Below are 19836 nucleotides of genomic sequence, written 5' to 3' on the forward strand. Positions count from 1 at the left end.
TGATATTTTATTTATTTCTGAGTGTATGGATGTAACTCCTAAAGACAAACAAAATTTGTGAAATAAAAAATTTTGCCGTTTAATAAAATGAATTATATTAATTATAGAAAGATTTTATATTTTATTAGGAAATGAGAAAATTCCATTATTGAATCATATTAACGATAAATTAAATAAAACAAATTCAAATTGGAAAGTTTTTATTCCAGTATTCAGTGATTATATAATTTACATCATTTTGATTTTACACGTTGCAAAATTTTACATCACTTTTATTTTACACGTTGCAAAATTTTACTGGCGTGTAATTTCCAACTAGCACTGAAAATTCCGTCATATATGATGCTTCTTTTTATTTACATCACATGTGATGTGATTTTACATATTTTTTTCGTTGTGTGTAGCGCTTTATCGATCACTTCACTTTTCTCACAGACAAGATCCATGCAGTAAAGTTTTCCCATCTGCCTCCCGTAAGCAACCACTCCGTCTTCGTCCTCGACAGTCACAAGTCCACCAGAAAAAAATAACTCTTTTACCGGTGTTCTCCAATCGTCGGAGAGAAAGGAGGTTTAACGACAGTTCGGGAATAAACAACACATCTTCGATATTTATGCAGATCTTTTGTCCGTCAACTAAAGCACTAGCAACTAAACGACCTTTATGCTTTGCCAGCAGATTCGCGCCACTTTTTGCCGTCTGGATGACAATTGGCTTCTCCAGCTTCTTCAAACTTGCGAACAACGACTTGTCATTTGACATGTGTTCGGAAGCTCCACTATCCAGGAACCACTTTGCCTCAGCAACATTACTAGCCGCAGCAATTTCATGCTGGCTATCCGTAGCCACAAACGACACGCCCCTGGCCCCGACATTCGCTTTCTGCGATGCACTTTCACTTTTCTTCCACTGCTTTTGACCACCACTATCACTAATAGATCCCGCTTTGGTACACTCCCGAATAGAAATGCACCGTGAAAAAACCATGAATTCCATATTCACAAACCATAGTTTGCATGGTTTACACAGTAATTATTATCGTCCTCGATACCGTGAATGCACATTGGAATTCATAGTTTTCAACCATACATTTCATCGTTTTGACGAAAATAACCATGAAAAAGGGGTATTGTTATGCAGCGTGACCATGAAAAAAATGGCGATTTCCCATACATTCGGTAGCTCAAAAATATGAAGTTCATTGTTGAAACACCTTCCACTTTTTCATAATAAAACCATGAAATTGCGATTATTTTCATTGTTTTAACGAAGATAAAATCAAGGTTTTTCTATGGTATACGATCATTGTTTTAACCGTAAAATTTCATGGTTTACAATGAATAATTAATATTTTAATTGATTGTTATTGTTAGCTTGAGTTATAACTCTGTCCAAAAAATTTTATTCTTGATTAGGTGCTTTATCAACTTGATAAACTTTTATTCCTTTTTCTCAAGGATTTAAAAGTTTATCAAGTTAATAAAGCACCTAATCATGACTAAAATTCTTTGAACAGAGTTATACTGGTTAAACCTTAAGCTAACAATGACAATCAATTAAAATATAAATTATAAACTTTCATATAAAAGTAGGACCCATCAGAAATACTATTCCGTATATAAAAAATAAATAACTAGCAAAATAGGTAATTAAAAAAGGGATATGAAATATTTTTATTTTAAATTAAAATTCTTTGAACGCAACTTTTAGAAAAGGTTGTTGCTTGAATTCATCCCATGAAATACCTTGACAGCGGTTTCGACTGCCGACTATTCAGCGTGTTAAGCGATGAACGTTAACAATCCATAGTCCAATTATTTCAGGCAGGTTGTGCTGGAAGATTCAGGCCTTTGGTTCGAGTAACCAGCAATGTGTCGGTCTATTCGTCCATGTTTTCTGGGCACTTACCCGAAAAAAGATTGTCGATGAGCGTCTTTGTATTCTTTCTTGAAAACACTTGGTGGAGGAAGAATCCGCTTGGTACTCGTTGGAGGCCCCATCCGGTAATCCTGTTTCCCCCGTTACAGATGTGAGAGCTGCAAGTACAGGAGAAATTTTTGATACATTCAGATTCAGAAATGAGATTTGGATTTATGATTTCAGAGTTAGATTTGAGTGAAAAATTTATAAGATACACCGGGGTAAGTGGGGACGGTTTTTCGTATAGTTCAATTTTGAAAAATCATTAAAAAATCAGCAGTGGATCAATTTTGATAAAATCGCATTCAATGTGATGCTGAACATGTTGTTTACAAATGCTGAAGAGATGAGCTTGATAGACGAGAAGCGAAAAAAGTTATCACGTGAATTATAATTGACTGCTGGTGTCTTCACTTAACCTGCTTTACGGGGTAAGTGGGGACGGTAGATTTTCTCATTGATTTCTCAGGAAATTTTCGCTATTGTCGGAGCCGTATCTCTTTTACAGTTATTGGATAGATTACAAGTAAATTTAACATTTTGCATTAAAAGTTTGAAAAAATAGTTGACAGTATTGTTTTAAAAGCCACCGTCCCCACTTACCCCGGTGTACCTTATAAAGATTCCAATTTGAATAACAAATATCAGATTCAGATATCAGTCAGATTTCTATTAAATTCAGATTCAGGACTATGATATCTCCAAGTTCAAAACATTTTTACTTGTTAAATTAGGAATAACATAATGATTTTGTTTTTAAAATTCATAAATCTTATTAAAATATTGCACTTGTCATTGAAATTCAGACTCGGCAACGGAAATCGACTTACCAACTTTTTCTGCGTCACCTTTAAGGTGTTGCCGGAAGAAACACCATCCAGTTGGTTGGATGAATGATTTCCTGTTGATGTGGTAGCCAGCATAACACCAACCCGCTGTTGTAAGTGACGCGTGATGCCGAAGTTCGTGGCTGTCTTGCTAAATCGGAATCCGTTTGCATGCTAGCTGGGTCCGGTTGGCAAATTAACCAGCATTATTTTTTGTAAGATAAAAAAAAACCTCAGTTAGGCACCAGTTTACGCATTTTGATGGTTAATTAAAAATCTAAACAATCACCTGTAGGTGCCTTTTCCCTTCATCGGCCTGTTGATGGGAATTCCGCTCGGGGGATGGGTTGATGGGAATCCGGAGGAAACCTGCAATCATTGGTGCCGCTGCTTATCCGGATGGTCGGGACAAAAAGATCCCTCACGGGAGGGCCGTTCAGTGCCAGTTCTCCGCTGTTGGCAATATCAAAATCTCCGGATAGGATCAAAGGATGTTGGTTGTTGCGATGATCCACCTCACCAAAGTAGGTCAGTTTCGAGTTTCGGGATATTTTAAGAAATTCCAATTTGTAATTTCTTGTTTTGTAAAGATGGCGCGCGGTGAAAATTGAAAATAAATATCTACACGAAAAATCAAAAATGTGTAAAAAAAAGTATAAATTTACCAATGTTCGTTTTTGGTTTGGATTTTAATTTTACCATGAAGTACACAGTAACAATAATATTGTCGCTGAATCCCCAAACCGGAGTTATCGTCAATGAGCGCTGGCGACATTTACTGGCGACACTCACTGGCGACAAGTTATTATCAGGACGTGTACAACTTCGGGTGTGTTCTTATACCAAAGATTTTTTATTTCAAAGGAAAGTGCCGCAAAAACAAAGGATTTTTTCCTTTGGTTTTGGTATAAATAAAAAATCCTTTGGTTCAAATGCATTTTCCTCTGTTTCAAAGATTTTTTCTTTTGAAAAATCTTAGATTCAAAATATTAATGCTTTGATACAAAAACCAGTTTCATTTGATTTAAAGTTATTATCTTTGCTCAAAGGTAATTTATATATAGATTTAAAAGCATTTATTCATTGAACCATTTTCCATTTATTCCAATTGGAAGATTTTTACCCTGTTGTTTCGAAGTTCCTATTAGGAGTTTGAATAATAAAAAGATACTATTTTAGTTCTTAAATTCTTTTTTATTCACAAACACCACTGGTTCACTATAACCGAGTAGGGTCCTTGATATCGTTGACAAAGTTTCGCATTCTCCGTGGGCCGGTCAATAAACTTCCGAAAGCCACTCCAGCTGCTGGGTGGTCCGACTGGTGATTGCCGTTGAAGATTGGGCCGAAAAAATACGACCGCGGGATTTGGGGAGGTGTTACTTTGCGCAGCTTTCTCCATGTTCGAGAGACTTGGAAATCTATCCGTCGGCCGTGGTCCTGTAACTATACAAGCGTTTTAGAAAATCTTGAATTCACTTAAATATTCAGTATTTATTATCTTACACTTACCATTTTGCATCCTGAATCCTCCTTATTTATAGCTTACTCCGATTCACTAGTTTGATTTTTAAAACGAGCGGCTGAACTTTATTCGATTTTTCGGTTTTCTGTTCTTCTTGCAAGTCAATGCAAAATATCTTCTAAGTTTGAAGTTTTTGTTTCAAAAAATTATTCTTTTCAGTTTAAAACATTTTTCTTCGGTTGAAAGAAAATTTACTTTGTTTCTAAAGAAATATGCAATTGAACAAATTTCTTTTGAATCAAAGAATTTGTTTGAAATCAAAGTCCAAAGTTATTCAATTCAAAAAATTTATTCTTTTTTTCAAAAATTATTCTTTTCAATCAAAACTATAATTCATTGATTCAAAGAAAACAGGAGCTGGATTCAAAAAAATGAATGTTTTGAATCAAAGTCAGATTTAATTCGTTCCAAAATTCAAGTTTACTCTGCGTGAATACACGGAATTGTCCATATTGTGACAGGCAATCGTAATCATAGGCATGGTAGGCGAACAATTCGCTGTCAAAAAGTGCTCCGTATCCACCCCCCACCAATGAGAAACTTTTGGTACTCCTTGCCTACTGTTGCTCAATATGCAACCACCCGTAGCTGTATAGGCACGCTGGTTATTAGAGCAAACGCACCAATAAGTGAGTATACGCGGCCCGGTTTTGCTCATTTCAGCGGCCCGGTTTTAGGATACACACCTTTTCGCGCACCAGGCGGTAGCTTTAATTATTTTTACATTTAGCATTGCACTGAGAAAACATAAGCAGAAAATCTTGATAAAAAAATTATACGGATCGAGTAAGTTTTCTGAGCCGTGAGTGTTTTCGCTTAAAATTCGATTGATGGTGATTTTTAGAATGGTAGATCGAAAAATTTAGCTCGTTCAGCTGCTATCCGAGACGTCATAGTAGACATCCTGGGGGTTTATGCCGTTCAGCACCAGCTGGGCCAAGCAGCTTCAACCAACCAACAACCTGGTCCGGTGGAGGTTGCAGCCGAAACTTCCGAGCAGCAGCAACCCGAATCAAAGCCAGCAGAACCTGTGCAAAATATACCAGCTGCTGTGGAGTCCCATCATCAAGTAGGAGGTTTTCGCCGCTGGTCACAGACTTCGGCTTCAGTGAGGCGGACCCGCCCGTTTTGGTGCAGCGAGATGAGAGACCGTGTTCCATAATTCCCCGGTTTAAGCGTATTTTATGCATTCTCGTGTTTATGCTCCTCATCAGGAAGCGACCAATACGCCGTTTGGATCTACGGTTGAACCCAATCTTCACCGAGGGAGTCATCTTTGTGCTGGCTCTGATCTACCAGGTAATAAATATCTCCTATTGGAAGTGTAATAAGCCATGGTAGAAGCAGATTTCAAGAAAATCTAAAAAATTCTCTTACTTAAATCACAGGCTCACATGGCACTGCGGTTTAACAAAGACCTTCGGCTGATGGATTTTTCGTCCAACAAGCTGGACAACGCATAAAGTTCGCTGCTGCTCCAGCGGGTTCGGCGGAACAAAATGTCGTAGCGGTTCGATCTCCGGAGGCACCTCGGCGGATGTTTTGGCAATTATCGACGAGCTGGTCATAGAAAATCGGGATCCGCACAGTATGAGGAATTATATAACAATAAACTATTTTATTATTCAACTAAAACATCTTCGAACCACTAGATATTCCAGCACAAATTTATCGCTTTCCGCTTTTCACCTTCCATATTCGGAACGCTTTAAAATTCGTCAGATGCCTTATGTGATGATATGTGATGAATAGATAATATGTGTGAAAATGTTTTAATAACAATTTTAATAGCACTTCTACAGATACAGATATTAGCATGTTTTCCATTTGTATATAGGTATCACTTTGCATAGATTATTCCAGTTAGGTATTTGTGCTTTCATGAATGCTGCGGGTATCCTAAAATTAAATAAAGAATTGATTGAACATCAGAATAGAAAAAAAAATCAACTTTTTAATATCGTAAGTTTTTATTCTGAATTTTTGAAACATATATTTTCAATTTAAAATACATCAAAATACTTATCGATCATTGAATGTTGCGATGCATAACCATCGTCGTAGATCGGGTAGAAACTGAATCGAATGTTCCACTCTCGTGTCGGGATACCCAGGCAATCCAACTTTACGTGACGGAACTTGTCGATCAAATTCTCTGCTGTTGCTGCTGGCCTTGATGCGATTTGTTCATCTTGTGCTGTTAATGGACCTGTGGTAATTAGCGTTTGCATATTCGCTTCCAACATTCCCTGCAGCCTCGCTAGCATCTGAAGGAGCGTAACCTGGTTAAAGCCACCACTGAATTGATTCTGATCCCCCGGGGCCCTGTGCTGGTTCGAAAATTGATTGTGTTGTTGATGAGGGCCTCGATTCTGCTTCGGAGTTTCGTTGTTGTTAACCCTCGGAGATACACCTTGATTGGGACAATTTCCGCTCTTCCTGTGCAACGTCGCCTTTTAAGCTGGAAGATCCTTTATTGCAGCGAATGCAGCAAGCGAAAACACCGACAGCAAACGAATCTGCCGGTTCCACTACGGCCGGTATTCTGTGGGCAGTATAGGACGGTTCGATCCGATGCGCAAAATGTAAATGTCAACAAACTTCACACGCTGAAAGTCGTTTGTTTAACTAAGCATTAAACGGTGGATTTTTTTCAGTGCATGTTTGCTCCCGCCCCTTTCTTGTGAGCAAATTTGGTGACTTTGTCGGTCCCGACGGCAACGGCCCTATTTTGCTCACCCATATAGTAACCCCCGGTGCGGTATCAGAGTGATGGTGGCGTGTGAGCATTTTCACTATACTCGCGGTTGCTGCGGATGCCCTCCCGAATACGAAAATATTGTAACATAACAGTTCCTGTAGTAGTTATAAAACGATTAGAAACAGTGTAAAAAAACGTTAATAAAATTATATCTGAAACCATAAAAAACATTGCACTTATCTTGAATTCCAAAACGACGGTCTGTTGAATATGGCGTTAAGTTATGTTACTGTTTAAAACTGTTAAAACTTCTATATGGAGACACTGTTTTAGCAACAGTTAGGGAATGGTTTATAAAACGCTTATGGATAACGTTTTCAGGGCATTGAACTGTTTCTAGAATGAACATGTGTAGGCATATTTTTAACGGTTTGTCAAACCGTCAATCGAACTGTTACGGAAATCGAAATGATCATTGTACGAACCGTTTGTACTAAGATTACTGTTTTTTTGATGGTACCTCATATAACGTAACCATTGAAAAAGCTTTTAGATTATATCATTAAACTGATAAGAAACGTTACAAAAATACTGTAATACTTACAGTCAGTTTAAGAATAAAAAACGCTAGTCAGTAAGGTCTCAATGAAATATAACGATACAAATATTTTTGATAAATTTCTTTATTCATTGTATTTATTTAGTTCACATTTTAACACTTGCACTCTCATGTGGCACTTGCACTGTTACCCACCTTCGAAATAACGAAATATATCGGGTTTCATGTCCCTGCTGTTTAATTCCATGTCGCAATCGGCCTTTCCTCTGAATGTAAATAAGTGCCTCAGGAGCACTCCCAGGATGCTGAAAAATGCAAATCGATTACTTAAAATCTATCAACACACGACATTATGTTTAAAGCTTACCTTCATTAGCTGTTTTCCAATAAATTGCATCTTTTAAAAAGTGCCCAATTGATTTTCGCCGCAATAAGAAAAATTTTTGAACAAAAATGGCTGACTTGAACATGTGCTAGCAGCTGTCAATATTTGCTTAGCTCTGTTCAATGATGAATTACAATAAATGTTTAATTATTAATAATGGAAACCAAACGATTTATTTTACCGTTTTTTTTTCTAGACCAAATTTGAATGTACATAGAACAGGTCTGTAACATTTGACAGAAGACATGAACGCTACAGATAACGGTTCGAGATCTTTTGTACGATTATTGATAAAACTGAAGTAAATCGTTGAATGGTATCTTTCACCTTTTCAGAAACCATCACATTTTCATATTAATGTTCATTAAAGATTCTTATCGTTGTCGAAGTAAAGTTCAATATAATAGCTACGTTTACAGTGACAATCACTATTTACACAGCAGTAGACGAATCGTAGAGACTGTTTGAGATTCAGTTTTTTGGTATGCGGGCTTACTTTACAAAAGCGTTGCCACACGGAAAAAAATTGAGTAGTCATCCCAAAGACGCTGTCATGATAATTTTACCATTTCAGCGCTATAGTATTTTCAACCACGAAAAGTTTAACATCGATTTTGTGAAAGTGCGCATGAAACAATATTGAAATTACTATGTACCTGGTAATTTTCGATAACTCTCAATGTTTGTTGTCGAAAATACTATGATCATGATAATTTCATCATAATTTCTATCACAACTACCGTCCGCATAGTAATTTTGACATTGTGGCACCAATTCATATCAACAAAATACTACGCACATCGTACTTTTGAGAACAAAACATATTTGACTCAAAAACATTAGTGCGTATGATAATTTTACTATGGTAAACATTCTTGTTGTTTACACTAATTCAGGATCATTAATCGTCAAACCCGTTTGTAAAAAAACTAATTTTGAGCTGCTTTATAGTAACATAACTTTGAAAATCATTCCAGAGCATCGGGGAAACACACTAACATTGACCGACGTGTGTCGGAAGTGTGAATTTTCATGTTTCAAATAATGTCATAATGCATGAATGCAAATAAACAAACAAACATACATAGTAATTTTACTATTTAAATCAAGCTCCTCGCTCCTCCTAATCTTTATCATAACACATACTAGTTTCATCGTGAAACATATTAATTTTACTAGGGACGAAGTAAAACAATGCATCATTTCATTGACAATTTTACTAAAACGTAGTCGAATTTACTATGCGCAGCCAAATTGAGCACATGGTAAAATAGCTATGCGTAAGGTATTATAAAAAATAAAACATATTTGACTCAAAAATATGGTCGCCTGTTGTTCGTTTAAACCACGGATTTAGTAATTTTACTATGCTTTTTTTTTGTGTGCAGTAATGATATTTCACAACGTCGCTAGTTGGCAAGGTTGCCGATCACCAGCGCGAAAACTTCGGATTTCAACTTCAACACGCAGAGAAAACTAGTGACATTGAAACAAAAGAAATACGTTTTTGAATCAAGGTTCTAGTGTTATTTGAATCTAAACCTTATTTTTTTTATTTAAATTTTTTTTCTATCAAAAGGAAAGAAAATTATTTTGAGTTAATGTACAGGAATTTTGACTTGACGTACTGCACTCAGAAATAAATAAAATATCAAACAATTATTTTTTAGGTATTTTCCCATTTCTCCCTCTTTACGCACAAGGATATTTCTCATGGTGTAATTACTGCGATATTTCTCACTGAGAAATATTTCTGCGATTAAAATTTATGCATTGAGAAATGGACAACAACGACATCTGGTGGTCGTAAAAATAATTAAACGGCGTTTATAGCAGTCCTATGAAATAAAATTCCGGAAAAAAATTCGGAACAAATAAAATAAAGAGATAAATGTTTTAAAATGTTATTTATTCAATGCTTAATATAAAAACAAAATTTAAACTTAAAAAAACAGAAATTGCAGTGATACTGCAACTGTTACTGGATGTGCCCGCGTTACGTAACTACACCGCCGAGCGAATCGATTGATTCACTCGAAATGCTGGCGAACATTCTCGATAAAGTTCTGTTAGTGATCGTGGAATCACCAGCGGAATATCATTCCGGGCAATGGACACCTCCTGTGGGTTTTATAATATGAACCCTTCACCCGGTCGTTTGACTTGAGCCAAAAAATTTCCGAGCTGCTCCAGAAGAATGGCCAACACACCGGAACTGCTGCAGCAACATTTTCAGACAATTTAATCTGTGAATGAATGGGAAAAAAAACTATTCAATTCATTTTATGAGACTCCGGATGGCAGTGGTACTTACATTTTCATTCTCGAGCATGATTCTGCTGTATTAAATAGTCCCGAAAACATTTACTTGCGCCACCAGCAGTACCGGAGAAGACGATAAATTTTTCGAGTTCTGAATTGCAGCAACAAACATCAAGCGCCAAAAAAAGAAAAAAGTGACAGCTTGAAATGTTTCGGATCTAAATTTTATGCACTGGATTATTTCTCACGCAGAAATGTTTCCAATGCATAAAAAATAATATCGCGATACTTATTTTTTAATGACTGAACTTATTATTCGCCTATAAATTACAGGATAAATATATAAAAATAAATTTGATATTTTTTTCATTTCTGAGTGTGTACTTAAAATCAAAAGACAATAAATTCGTGCTACAGTCAATGAAAAAATTCTTTGATTTTGTTTAAATTTTCTTCGAAACCAACAGCGATGGAAAACATTGTGGCGGAAAGTTCTCAATACCGTGGAAGATTTTTGGTGAGTTTTCTTTAAATTTATCTGAAGTGAATTATTAAATTTTTAAATTAGTTTTAGGTATTCAGCCGACGACGATTAGTTCTAAAGAAAGAGCGAATTGAAAGCTGTGAAATTTCAAGTTGCCCAATTTATAATATGATCCGCTTGTTGGCCAAAAATTCGTCTGCAGATCAATGTAAGCATGTTGAAAAGTGAGTACCTTCAATATTATATACTGTTGAACTACGATCTTTAAATTGCTAGTGCTTAACTACCTTCCCCACATTTCATTCAATGTTTTATTGAACGTATTTTTGTCATTAATTTGTTTTTTATTAATTTGATTTTTTTTTCTATTTTCCTCTCTTCTTTACAGGTAGACTTCCAGAAATTTGGTCCAAAATGAAAACGAAGTAGCAAAACTTTAAATAAATAAATTATTTGAAAAATAAAATGCATTATTATTTTTCGAAATGAAACATTTGTGGTACCTACTTTTTTGGTAGAAACGAAAGAAAATAATGAGACCAAAGAAAAAATGTTTTCGAATTAAAATCAAAATAACTTGGAAATAAAGAAAAATTTTATGGCATCAAACGAAAATGCTATGGATTCAAGGGATTTGAGATTTTGAATCAAAGTATTTCGGATTTTGAATCAAAAAACATTCTTTGATTCAAAGGAAAACATTTCTTCGAAACAAAGGAAAATGTTTTTGAATCTAAGTAATTTTTATTTGTCCCAAAATCAAAGGAAAAAATCCTTTGTTTTTGCGGCACTTTCCTTTGAAACTAATTTCTATTTTTCTGCGTGAATGACAATATTCACAAGAAAATTATTGTAAAACCGTGCTTCTTTTATTTTCGACAACTATGAATATTTTGAACTAACTATATGCTTCACGGTAACTTTGAAAATAATGGTAGTTTCAAAATAAAAAACAGTCAAAAAATATTTTAATATTACGATGAAGTTTATTGTTAAATTGAAAATCATTGTTTGGTTATATTAATACCATGGTCCTTGCTATTCGGGCTGTGCTCTTTTATGGCCAAACCCACCACAACCAAAACACTTGAGCTTCTTCTTAGATTTTCCGGCGAAAGCCGCCTCCTCCGTCTCCGCTTCAAGCCGGTTTCCACCGCGCTTAGCCTCTACGTCGAGGTACTTTTGCCGAACCAAATCCATCGTAAGGTTCTCCGAAACTGCTTCCATGGCCGTAGTCACGGCATCAAAAGACTCTGGCATCGTCAACATCAGATGACAGATCACGTCTTCTTCTTCCATTCTAGCACCAGCACCCTTAATTTCGCGCACTAATTGGTCAAACCGTAAAAAGTGATCTTGCAATCGCTCGTTTTCATTAAACCGCATCGAAAGCAATTGTCGCTTGAGCAAAAACCGATTTGTAATGCTCTTCCGTTGAAACACATTATGCAAACCATCCCATATTTGTTTCGGACTTATTTTATCCTTCACATATTCTAGATGGCTGTCGGCAACAGCATGAACTAAAATGTTCCGACATTTGTTGTCCTGCTTCACACGCGCTTTCTGCCTTTCTTCGTTCGCTCTTCTCACTGCCGGCGACGCGTCATCGGGTGTGTGCCAAAAATCTTCTTCTTCCGCCGCTCGTTCCACACAATGCAACACTTCGAGCTGCTGCAGGTAAACCTGCATACGGAAACTCCAATTATTGAAGCCCTTTCCGTCAAACGGTCGGATTCTGAGGGTTTTTGCTTCCTCTTCCATCGCGTACTACCGGGAAAACTTTTTCGAGTCCGTAACGAAACTATCGACAACTTTTACGACTCCGAAGCGAACAAAAGAAAACACGTGTTTTCCTGGGACCATAACCTTTTAAGGTTAAGCGCAGAGCGAAAATAAAACGCGTCCGATTGTGAGCAGAACAAGAACAAGATTGATTTTATTTGACGTTTTCTCTTTACACTGTTAATCAGAACTGGGCAGATATCAATTGGCGTTAAACCAAATTACACTTCTAACAGATACGAGGCAAAAACCCGGCCACGCCACGTGCATACTGGGCACGGAATCCAGCCACTCGATTAAAAAAGGGCAGCCCATTTCGGGGAAAAATCGATTCCCGGGTCAGTAGCTCCAGGAGGAGAAAACGAGCTCCAGGAAAGGGTCGCGAAGGCGGCCCTTTTTTCCCCCTTTTATTCTTCATAGAGCTGGATTCCAAGGCGGTTTCGGGCACTGCTCCGGTGGCATAAATTCCGGCGCACATCTCCATTGGCCCGCGAGCCGACAGCCGAAGAAAAAAATCAGATGCCCCCTGGTAGATCCCAGGAGGCGCCGCAGGCGTAGGGCATTGGCACGCGAGCCGAACAACCCAGACGAAAATCAGCAGCCCCCTGGTAGACCCCAGGAGGCGCCGTAGGCGAAGGGCCAGAATTCACGCAGTGCTGCCAATCGGCACGCTGAATCGCCGAGCAGCACCACAATAACTCGGAGGCACCGGAACTCTGCCGTGAAGAAAAGTGGAGGTCTTCCGGCAGAGAGAGTCCACATCGAGCAGCAGCAGCAGCGCCAAGGTGCCACCAATCGGCCCAAATCGTAGGGCGGCCGAAGTACAGTAGCGGCGCCAAGGTGCCCCCAATCGGCCCCAGGCTTAGGGCGGCCGAAACAGCAGCAGCGGCTCTCCAGTTCACCAATCGGCCCCAGGCGTAGGGCGGCCGACCAGAAGCAACGGTGCCACCAATCGGCCCCAGGCGTATGGCGGCCGACCAGCAGCAACAGCGCCACCAATCGGCTCCGGTCGTAGCGCGGCCAAATAACAGAAGAGGCACGAGGTGCCATCCGATCGGCGCTCTGTCGAAAGGCGACGGACGCATGCAGGGCAGGCGAGGTACCGCACAAAAGGGGTCCATTCAACAAAATGCGGTGAGTACACGCTGATTCGGGGAAAAGGGGGTTCGAAAGTGTTGCCAAAATAGAAAATTAAGCTAAATTCTTGAATTATTTATTTATGTGGCACCGACCACAATCAGCCTCCATAATAAATGGCGCCCAACTAAAACGAACCGCATTATTTAGTTCGTTAAATTAAAGTTTTAGTTTTGTTTATGATGTTATTATTATTGTAACAGTATTTAGTAAAAGCTGCTGTTATGTTATTATTATTATCGCTCAATTTTTGTATCGTATCGTAATTTTGTAATCTGTAAGTCCACATTACTAAAAATATCTGGTTTTTTGATCCTAATAAAGAATGATGAATAAACAAATTGATTTGTATCATCTTAATGATGAGGAGATGGAATATGAATTGGCCTTGCGCCATGTTTCAAATCTAGCCCCATGCTCTAGAAGAGCTAGGGTTGTCAAGTTAAAAGCCTTTGTCCAAGAGGACACCCTTAGAGACACCATTTATGTAAATTCAGAACACGTAATGTCGCCGGATGTAACAGAAGGTTTGTATGGTCGTCGCCACAATAAAAAAAACGAAGACATTGATTCACATTTTACAATAGGCCACTTTTATTTTGACCCACCCAAGCTCCCGACATTTTAGTTTTGGAGTGTATTTTTCCACTTACGGTTCTTGTCCGTCTGGCGCCTTCCTGGGAACCATGCATGGTCCCACTTTCGGCCTCGCCCAACAAACATTTTTTGCTGAACAACCGCTGAAACATTGTTTAGTTCTAATTTTAAATCAGCTATCTTGCTGAAAGAAGGCAACCCAAATTCAGAGAGAAGCTGCTGTTCAGCCCTTAAACATCGAGATCTGGAGAAATTAATCAGCGAAGATGACATGAAACATGAAACGTCAATTGACGGAGCAACGAAGAAAAAAAAACAAAAAGAATGTTGACCGATGTATGTCCGATGTTTGCCAGCTACCTTTCCCCTCCCGTGTTATTTTTTCTTCATTCGAACTTGTCTCGAACTTTGAACCTACGACTTGTTGGTCTCATGCCGCAGAAGGCAGAACCAACCATGCATTCTGCCAAGGAACAGAAAAGTGTCGCTCTTTAAGCGACAAAAATATTTCTCAACCAAGGTCAATTTCATATGAAGAAATTGAAATTGCTACGAGAATAAAATGTAAATTTCCCGGCAAGGCCATTTTATCATGCAAAATGAGAAATTTCGAATCATTAGACGATTCAAAAGATAAATATTTTTATTCGTCATGAATAACAAAAATTTTGATATTGCTGAAAGACGCTTTCGAAGCTACCCTTGTACAGTTGACGGCTGTCAAATTTGAAGGTGTCAAAAATGGTTGGACAAAGGCTGAACGAGTTATTCTTCAGCCAATTTTCCCCTACTTTCTGTTGGCTGAAATAAAACTTCCTTATACGCTGAAACTGCGCTGAAATATTTCTTTCTTCAGTCAGAAAGCTGAAACAGCAATCAGCACCTCAAAACAGCATACGATCAGAGAATTGGCGTTTTTAATCAGCAAAAATGTTTGTTGGGCGTACTTGCCTCCGAGACGCTCGACCGCCTGGCCATGCTGCTGCTGGTCTTGTTGCTCTGCTGCTTGCATCGATTGCGACGCACCGAATTGCCATGCCGGATGTTGTTGTTGTTTTGTTGCTGGTGCAGCACTTTCCACAGCCGGAGGTTTGGCTGGTATCGCACCGATGGCGCGCACGACCTTGCCGTGCCGGATGTTGTTGCTGGAGTTCTTGTTCTGCTGCTGGTGCAGCATCTCCCAAGCAGCCGGAGGTGTGGCTGGTATCGAACCGATGGAGCGCACTTGTCGGATGATGTTGCTGAAATCGTTTTCCTGCTGTGCACCTTTTTGAGGGAACTGGCTCCGAAGACGGCGATGATGGAGTGGCCATCGGTGCCACGATCGCCGCTTCTGTCCTCCGTGGGGATGCGGAGCCGAAACCCCGGACCTTTTCCAGACCCGCAGGCCCAAAATTCTCCGCCCTCGACCAAGCACCACACTTTTTCTCCCCTTGCCAAAACTGACGTCCCGAAATATTGATGACAGTACCAGTTTTTTTTTTTGTTTTTCGGGAACTATGGGCTGTCGGGTTTTTTTCAAAAATAAATTCGATACAGTGGGCCAAATCTGATCGAACAAGTTTATTTATTTTTGATTAGGGTTGGGTTTTTTATTTGTATTTTTGCTCAAATCACACCATAGATAAACTTTTAAAATCAACTGTAACACGGAGTTGAATATCGAGGTCTGCCAGAGGGCAGTTGTACACACTAAGATTGCAATTATTCTTCTCGGGATAATGACTCTCCGAACCACAGGCAAATTGCTAAATTCAAACGAAGTTCGAACCGAAACCCACCTGAATATCGGGACGCTTCCTTTCTCCTGAAATCCGGGATACAATGTCTACGAGTGCACTGGAACTCGTACAATTCTCCTGAAATTCTGGACAGTATCACACTGTGTTGCGGGAGACTCACCTGGTTTCGCGCGTTTTCTGTCAGTGTGTGAGATAACAAATGTTTTGTCCTTTTCTAACGTGTGGACACTCACTGATAATTTTCTTGTGTTAGTTTTGGAAAGTGAAAAATAATCAAACGGAACGCAACTAAGATCCGAAACGCTAGAAGAAATCCGAGCTCCGAAGAACTACACCCAAAATAATCTGCACGTCGCTGCTACGTGAAAAACTACATAATTTTTATCCAATTGATTTTCACGTAATTTGTACGAATAAAATAAGTAAACGCTCCCCTAATAGGAATTTTGTTCTATGGAGATCACGTTCAATTTACGTGAATTTTTAATGCGATCAACGTGTTATGAAGATGAAAGCTACTTGAAATGTGTTTAGTACCGCAATGATATTTGGATCCTTTCTACTATTTTTTCGTTTCTACTTCTGGCAATAAAATGAAAACAAATTGAATTCCATCAAAATTTAAATTTATTTTCTTCAAAATTCTTCACACTGTCACTACACTTAATTCATTATTTGATTGAAAACACATTTCCGGAACTTTACATCGAGTTGGTTTGTCGAATCCTGTAAAAAATAGAAAATATTTAACAATTAAAAATAGAATCATTAAAATAATATATAATTTACCTTGTTAGGATCAGTAGATGCAAACTTTGGTGCTTAGGCTTCTTCTCACGGCCTTTCTTCGGCTTCCCAACGGGTCTCTTGAAGCTTTCTTCGAAACTGTAAACAACAAAAACCACAGCTTAAATTGAATTAAATTTCGACAGGGAAAACAATACACACTTCCCATTTTGATCCCGAGGCTCGGATTTGTATTTTTCGTGTTTGGGACCCGCAGAACATCCTGTGTGGTGTACTGCTTGTCTTGCGACGCTTAATTCCTCTTGAACTGCCGCATCCAAACAAAATCAAGTTAGCTAAATGACAAAAATTCCCTTTTCCAATAGGAATATACCACAACATGCTTGAGAAAATTGCAAAAAAAGGTTTCAAGCCCATTCACCTAGACTTTACGTGAAATTCATGTGCCAGTAATATGGAAGTACAGTAGTTACTACAAAGCAAACGTAGAATCGATGGGATCCCGAATACGAAAATATTGTAACATAACGTTTCCTGTAGTAGTTATACAACGTTTAGAAACAGTGTAAAAAAACGTTTAGAAAATGATATCTGAAACAATAAAAAACATTGCACTTATCTTGAATTCCAAAACGACGGTCTGTCGAATATGGCGTTAAGTTATGTTACTGTTTAAAACTGTTAAAGCAATTGTATGGGGCGACTGTTCAACAAACAGTTTGATAAAGGTTTATAAAACGCTTATGAACAACGTTTTCAGGGTGCTGGACTGTTTCTTGAATAAATATGTGAATGCCTTTTTCGATGATTTATCAAACCGTATCGAATACTGTTATAGTAATCGAAATGAAGATTATACGAATCGTTTGTACTAAGATTACTGTATATTTGATGGTGTCTAATATAACGTAACCATAATCAAAAATTGTAGGATTAGATCAGGTCGTTAAACTGTTAGAAGACGATAACCTCAAAGCTTTATTATTTCTAAAGAATAATGTTCTTCAATCATCAAACTATTTTCAAAACCTTTTATTTTTCCGTAATTGTATGATCGTGTTATAAGTTTTACATGATTATTTTTGATCCACTATTAACTCAATTGACCACTAACACTGGTTAAAATTTAAATATCTTTCTGAAGCTGTGGATGCTAACGTGAGGCCGGTTCAGCTGGGAGGTCGAGTTGGTCCATTGAAGGCTTCGTCACCGGGATAAGTCAGGCTGGTGCTTCCGAGAGATCTGTGATATTGCCACTCAAAATTGGTCACATTCTCACACACGGCACGGCACTTTTCTCAAATTTTTTCCTTCTTCAGTATTGCTGAAACAAAAACAAAATAAAATATTAGTACCTATTTAATTTAAAAATTAAGAAATAATAAACAATTTTCCAATAATATATTCTTCACTAACCGATGATGGTTTGCAGCTTCTTTGTCCTACTTAATTTACATTTCACCAGGGGCAGGAAATCATCCATCCTAACCAATCGACTGCTGTTACCTCTCCGGAAGTGCTGTTTGCTCGTTCTTGACCTCCGAAAGCCGGTGGTCCATCTCCGTCCACCTCAATAGCGGAAACAAAATCACCAGTGCTGTCATTGTAGCTTATTCCACCTACTTTTATGCTACAGTTCCATGGTAAAATGATGTGGTTCTTCCGGAGGCAGTCGAATCGGCTTTGATCGTCTGGATATACACGAGCTGGGATTCGTAGTGGTGGCCGGCTGCATTCTGGAGTGGTGAGGGAATGCTGAATCCATAAACCGGATGAGTAGGTGCTTATTAAAGAAGTCCGAGAACGCGAAAAAATGACAATAAAAATGAACACAAACTCAACGCCATTTTGAATTCTGATTGTCCTCTCTGATGAAGGCAGTGATGCCAGTTGACTGGTATTGAAATTTTTTCATGCAATTCGAATTAATTATTTTCTTGAGCCATATTTTTTTATGTGATTTTTGATCATATTTACTTTAGATTGAAAAATAAAATTGAAATGCAGTACTGATCATAATTGTATAGAGATTGGAGGCACGTGCACTGTCACTTCGACTTTGAACTTCCATATCTTTTTCTTGAAGTATGGGGTTCAGCAGAGTTCAAGAGAAACACGTCTTGGAAGTTTGAAGTTGTATTTGCGAATGATTGAAAAACTTATGATCTAATGACATTGGAGTATCTCGATTGCTGTGATTAGTTTCACCTAAGATCGGCCTACTCCAACACTCCTCCTCGATCGGTTGATTCTAATCCAGCGTCGATCGCCAACTTCTTGAGTCTCGTAGCCGAAAGGGGTTTCGTCAGTAGATCGGCTACCATGTCTTCAGTCGGGCAATAGACGACGTCGATCTCCTTCTTTTGCTTGAGGTCTCGAACGAAATGGTATTTTGTGGCGATGTGCTTCGTCCGATTGCTGAATTTTTCGGTATCCAGCATATTGAGACAACTCTGGTTATCCTCGTTGATCGTAACGTCTCCATTCTCATCCATGTCGGCCAACAAGCGGGTCAGCCAGATCGCTTCCTGTGACGCCTCGGATAATGCGATGAATTCGGCCTCCGCTGTGGATAAGGAAACGCACGTTTGCTTCCTGCAGCTCCAGCTTATGGTACCTCCGCAAAACTTGAAGACTTGACCACTGTTGGATTTTCGGTCTTCAATGTTCTCCGCCCAATCCGAGTCAGCGTATCCTATTAGACCAGACCTATCTCCAGCTCTGCTTAATCGAAGACGATAGTGGCTGGTTCCCTTCAGGTAGCGGATTACCCTTTTGATCTCGTTCCAATCTCCTTGCGTGGGGCAGCTGGTATGGCGACTCAGAATGGACACCGATGCTGATATGTCCGGTCGGGTGTTGACTGAAAGGTAGAGAAGTTGACCAATTACCTTCTGGAACGCTTGATTATCGGACAACGGTGCCTCCTTCCTTTCCTGCTTGATATAACCCGGATCCAACGGAATTTTGGAGTCCTTGGCATCCGCCATACCCGTCTCTCGAATGATTTGTTCGATGTACTGCTGCTGGTTTACGAAGAAATCGCCTTTCTCGTCTCGCTGAACCTCAATCCCGAGATAGTAATGGATGTCTCCGAGCTCACTCAGTTCGAATTGCTTCTTCAAAGCAGCAATCAAAGTTTCGCAAAGCTCAATTTCCTCGCTG

The 19836-nt window shown here is 38.7% G+C and overlaps 1 protein-coding gene and 3 long non-coding RNA genes across 5 annotated transcripts; 1 reads left to right on the top strand and 3 right to left on the bottom strand.

Moving 5' to 3' along the window:
- Nucleotides 1-1817: 1817 nt before the first annotated feature.
- Nucleotides 1818-3342, bottom strand: LOC129754819 (uncharacterized). Of its 2 annotated transcripts, none has more exons than XR_008739104.1 (3): nt 3037-3342; nt 2751-2921; nt 1818-2036 (listed from the first exon to the last, which is right to left on the bottom strand). It is a non-coding gene; the product is annotated as an uncharacterized LOC129754819 (long non-coding RNA). The 2 variants fall into 2 exon arrangements; XR_008739103.1 differs by having other exon boundaries at nt 2751-2925.
- A 44-nt stretch (nt 3343-3386) lies between these two features.
- On the top strand, nt 3387-5960 carry LOC129752950 (uncharacterized). The gene is made up of 3 exons (XM_055748742.1): nt 3387-3400; nt 5139-5571; nt 5661-5960. The coding sequence occupies exons 1-3, from the start codon at nt 3387-3389 to the stop codon at nt 5733-5735; spliced, it is 522 nt and encodes a 173-aa protein (XP_055604717.1). The 3' UTR covers nt 5736-5960.
- Nucleotides 5961-9809: 3849 nt separating this feature from the next.
- LOC129754828 (uncharacterized) lies at nt 9810-10504 on the bottom strand. The gene is made up of 2 exons (XR_008739112.1): nt 10232-10504; nt 9810-10163 (listed from the first exon to the last, which is right to left on the bottom strand). It is a non-coding gene; the product is annotated as an uncharacterized LOC129754828 (long non-coding RNA).
- A 5769-nt stretch (nt 10505-16273) lies between these two features.
- LOC129754821 (uncharacterized) lies at nt 16274-17059 on the bottom strand. The gene is made up of 3 exons (XR_008739106.1): nt 16873-17059; nt 16714-16809; nt 16274-16650 (listed from the first exon to the last, which is right to left on the bottom strand). It is a non-coding gene; the product is annotated as an uncharacterized LOC129754821 (long non-coding RNA).
- Between the last annotated feature and the right edge of the window lie 2777 nt (nt 17060-19836).

Source organism: Uranotaenia lowii, chromosome 3, assembly GCF_029784155.1.
Source record: "Uranotaenia lowii strain MFRU-FL chromosome 3, ASM2978415v1, whole genome shotgun sequence".
Lineage (NCBI taxonomy): Eukaryota > Metazoa > Arthropoda > Insecta > Diptera > Culicidae > Uranotaenia > Uranotaenia lowii.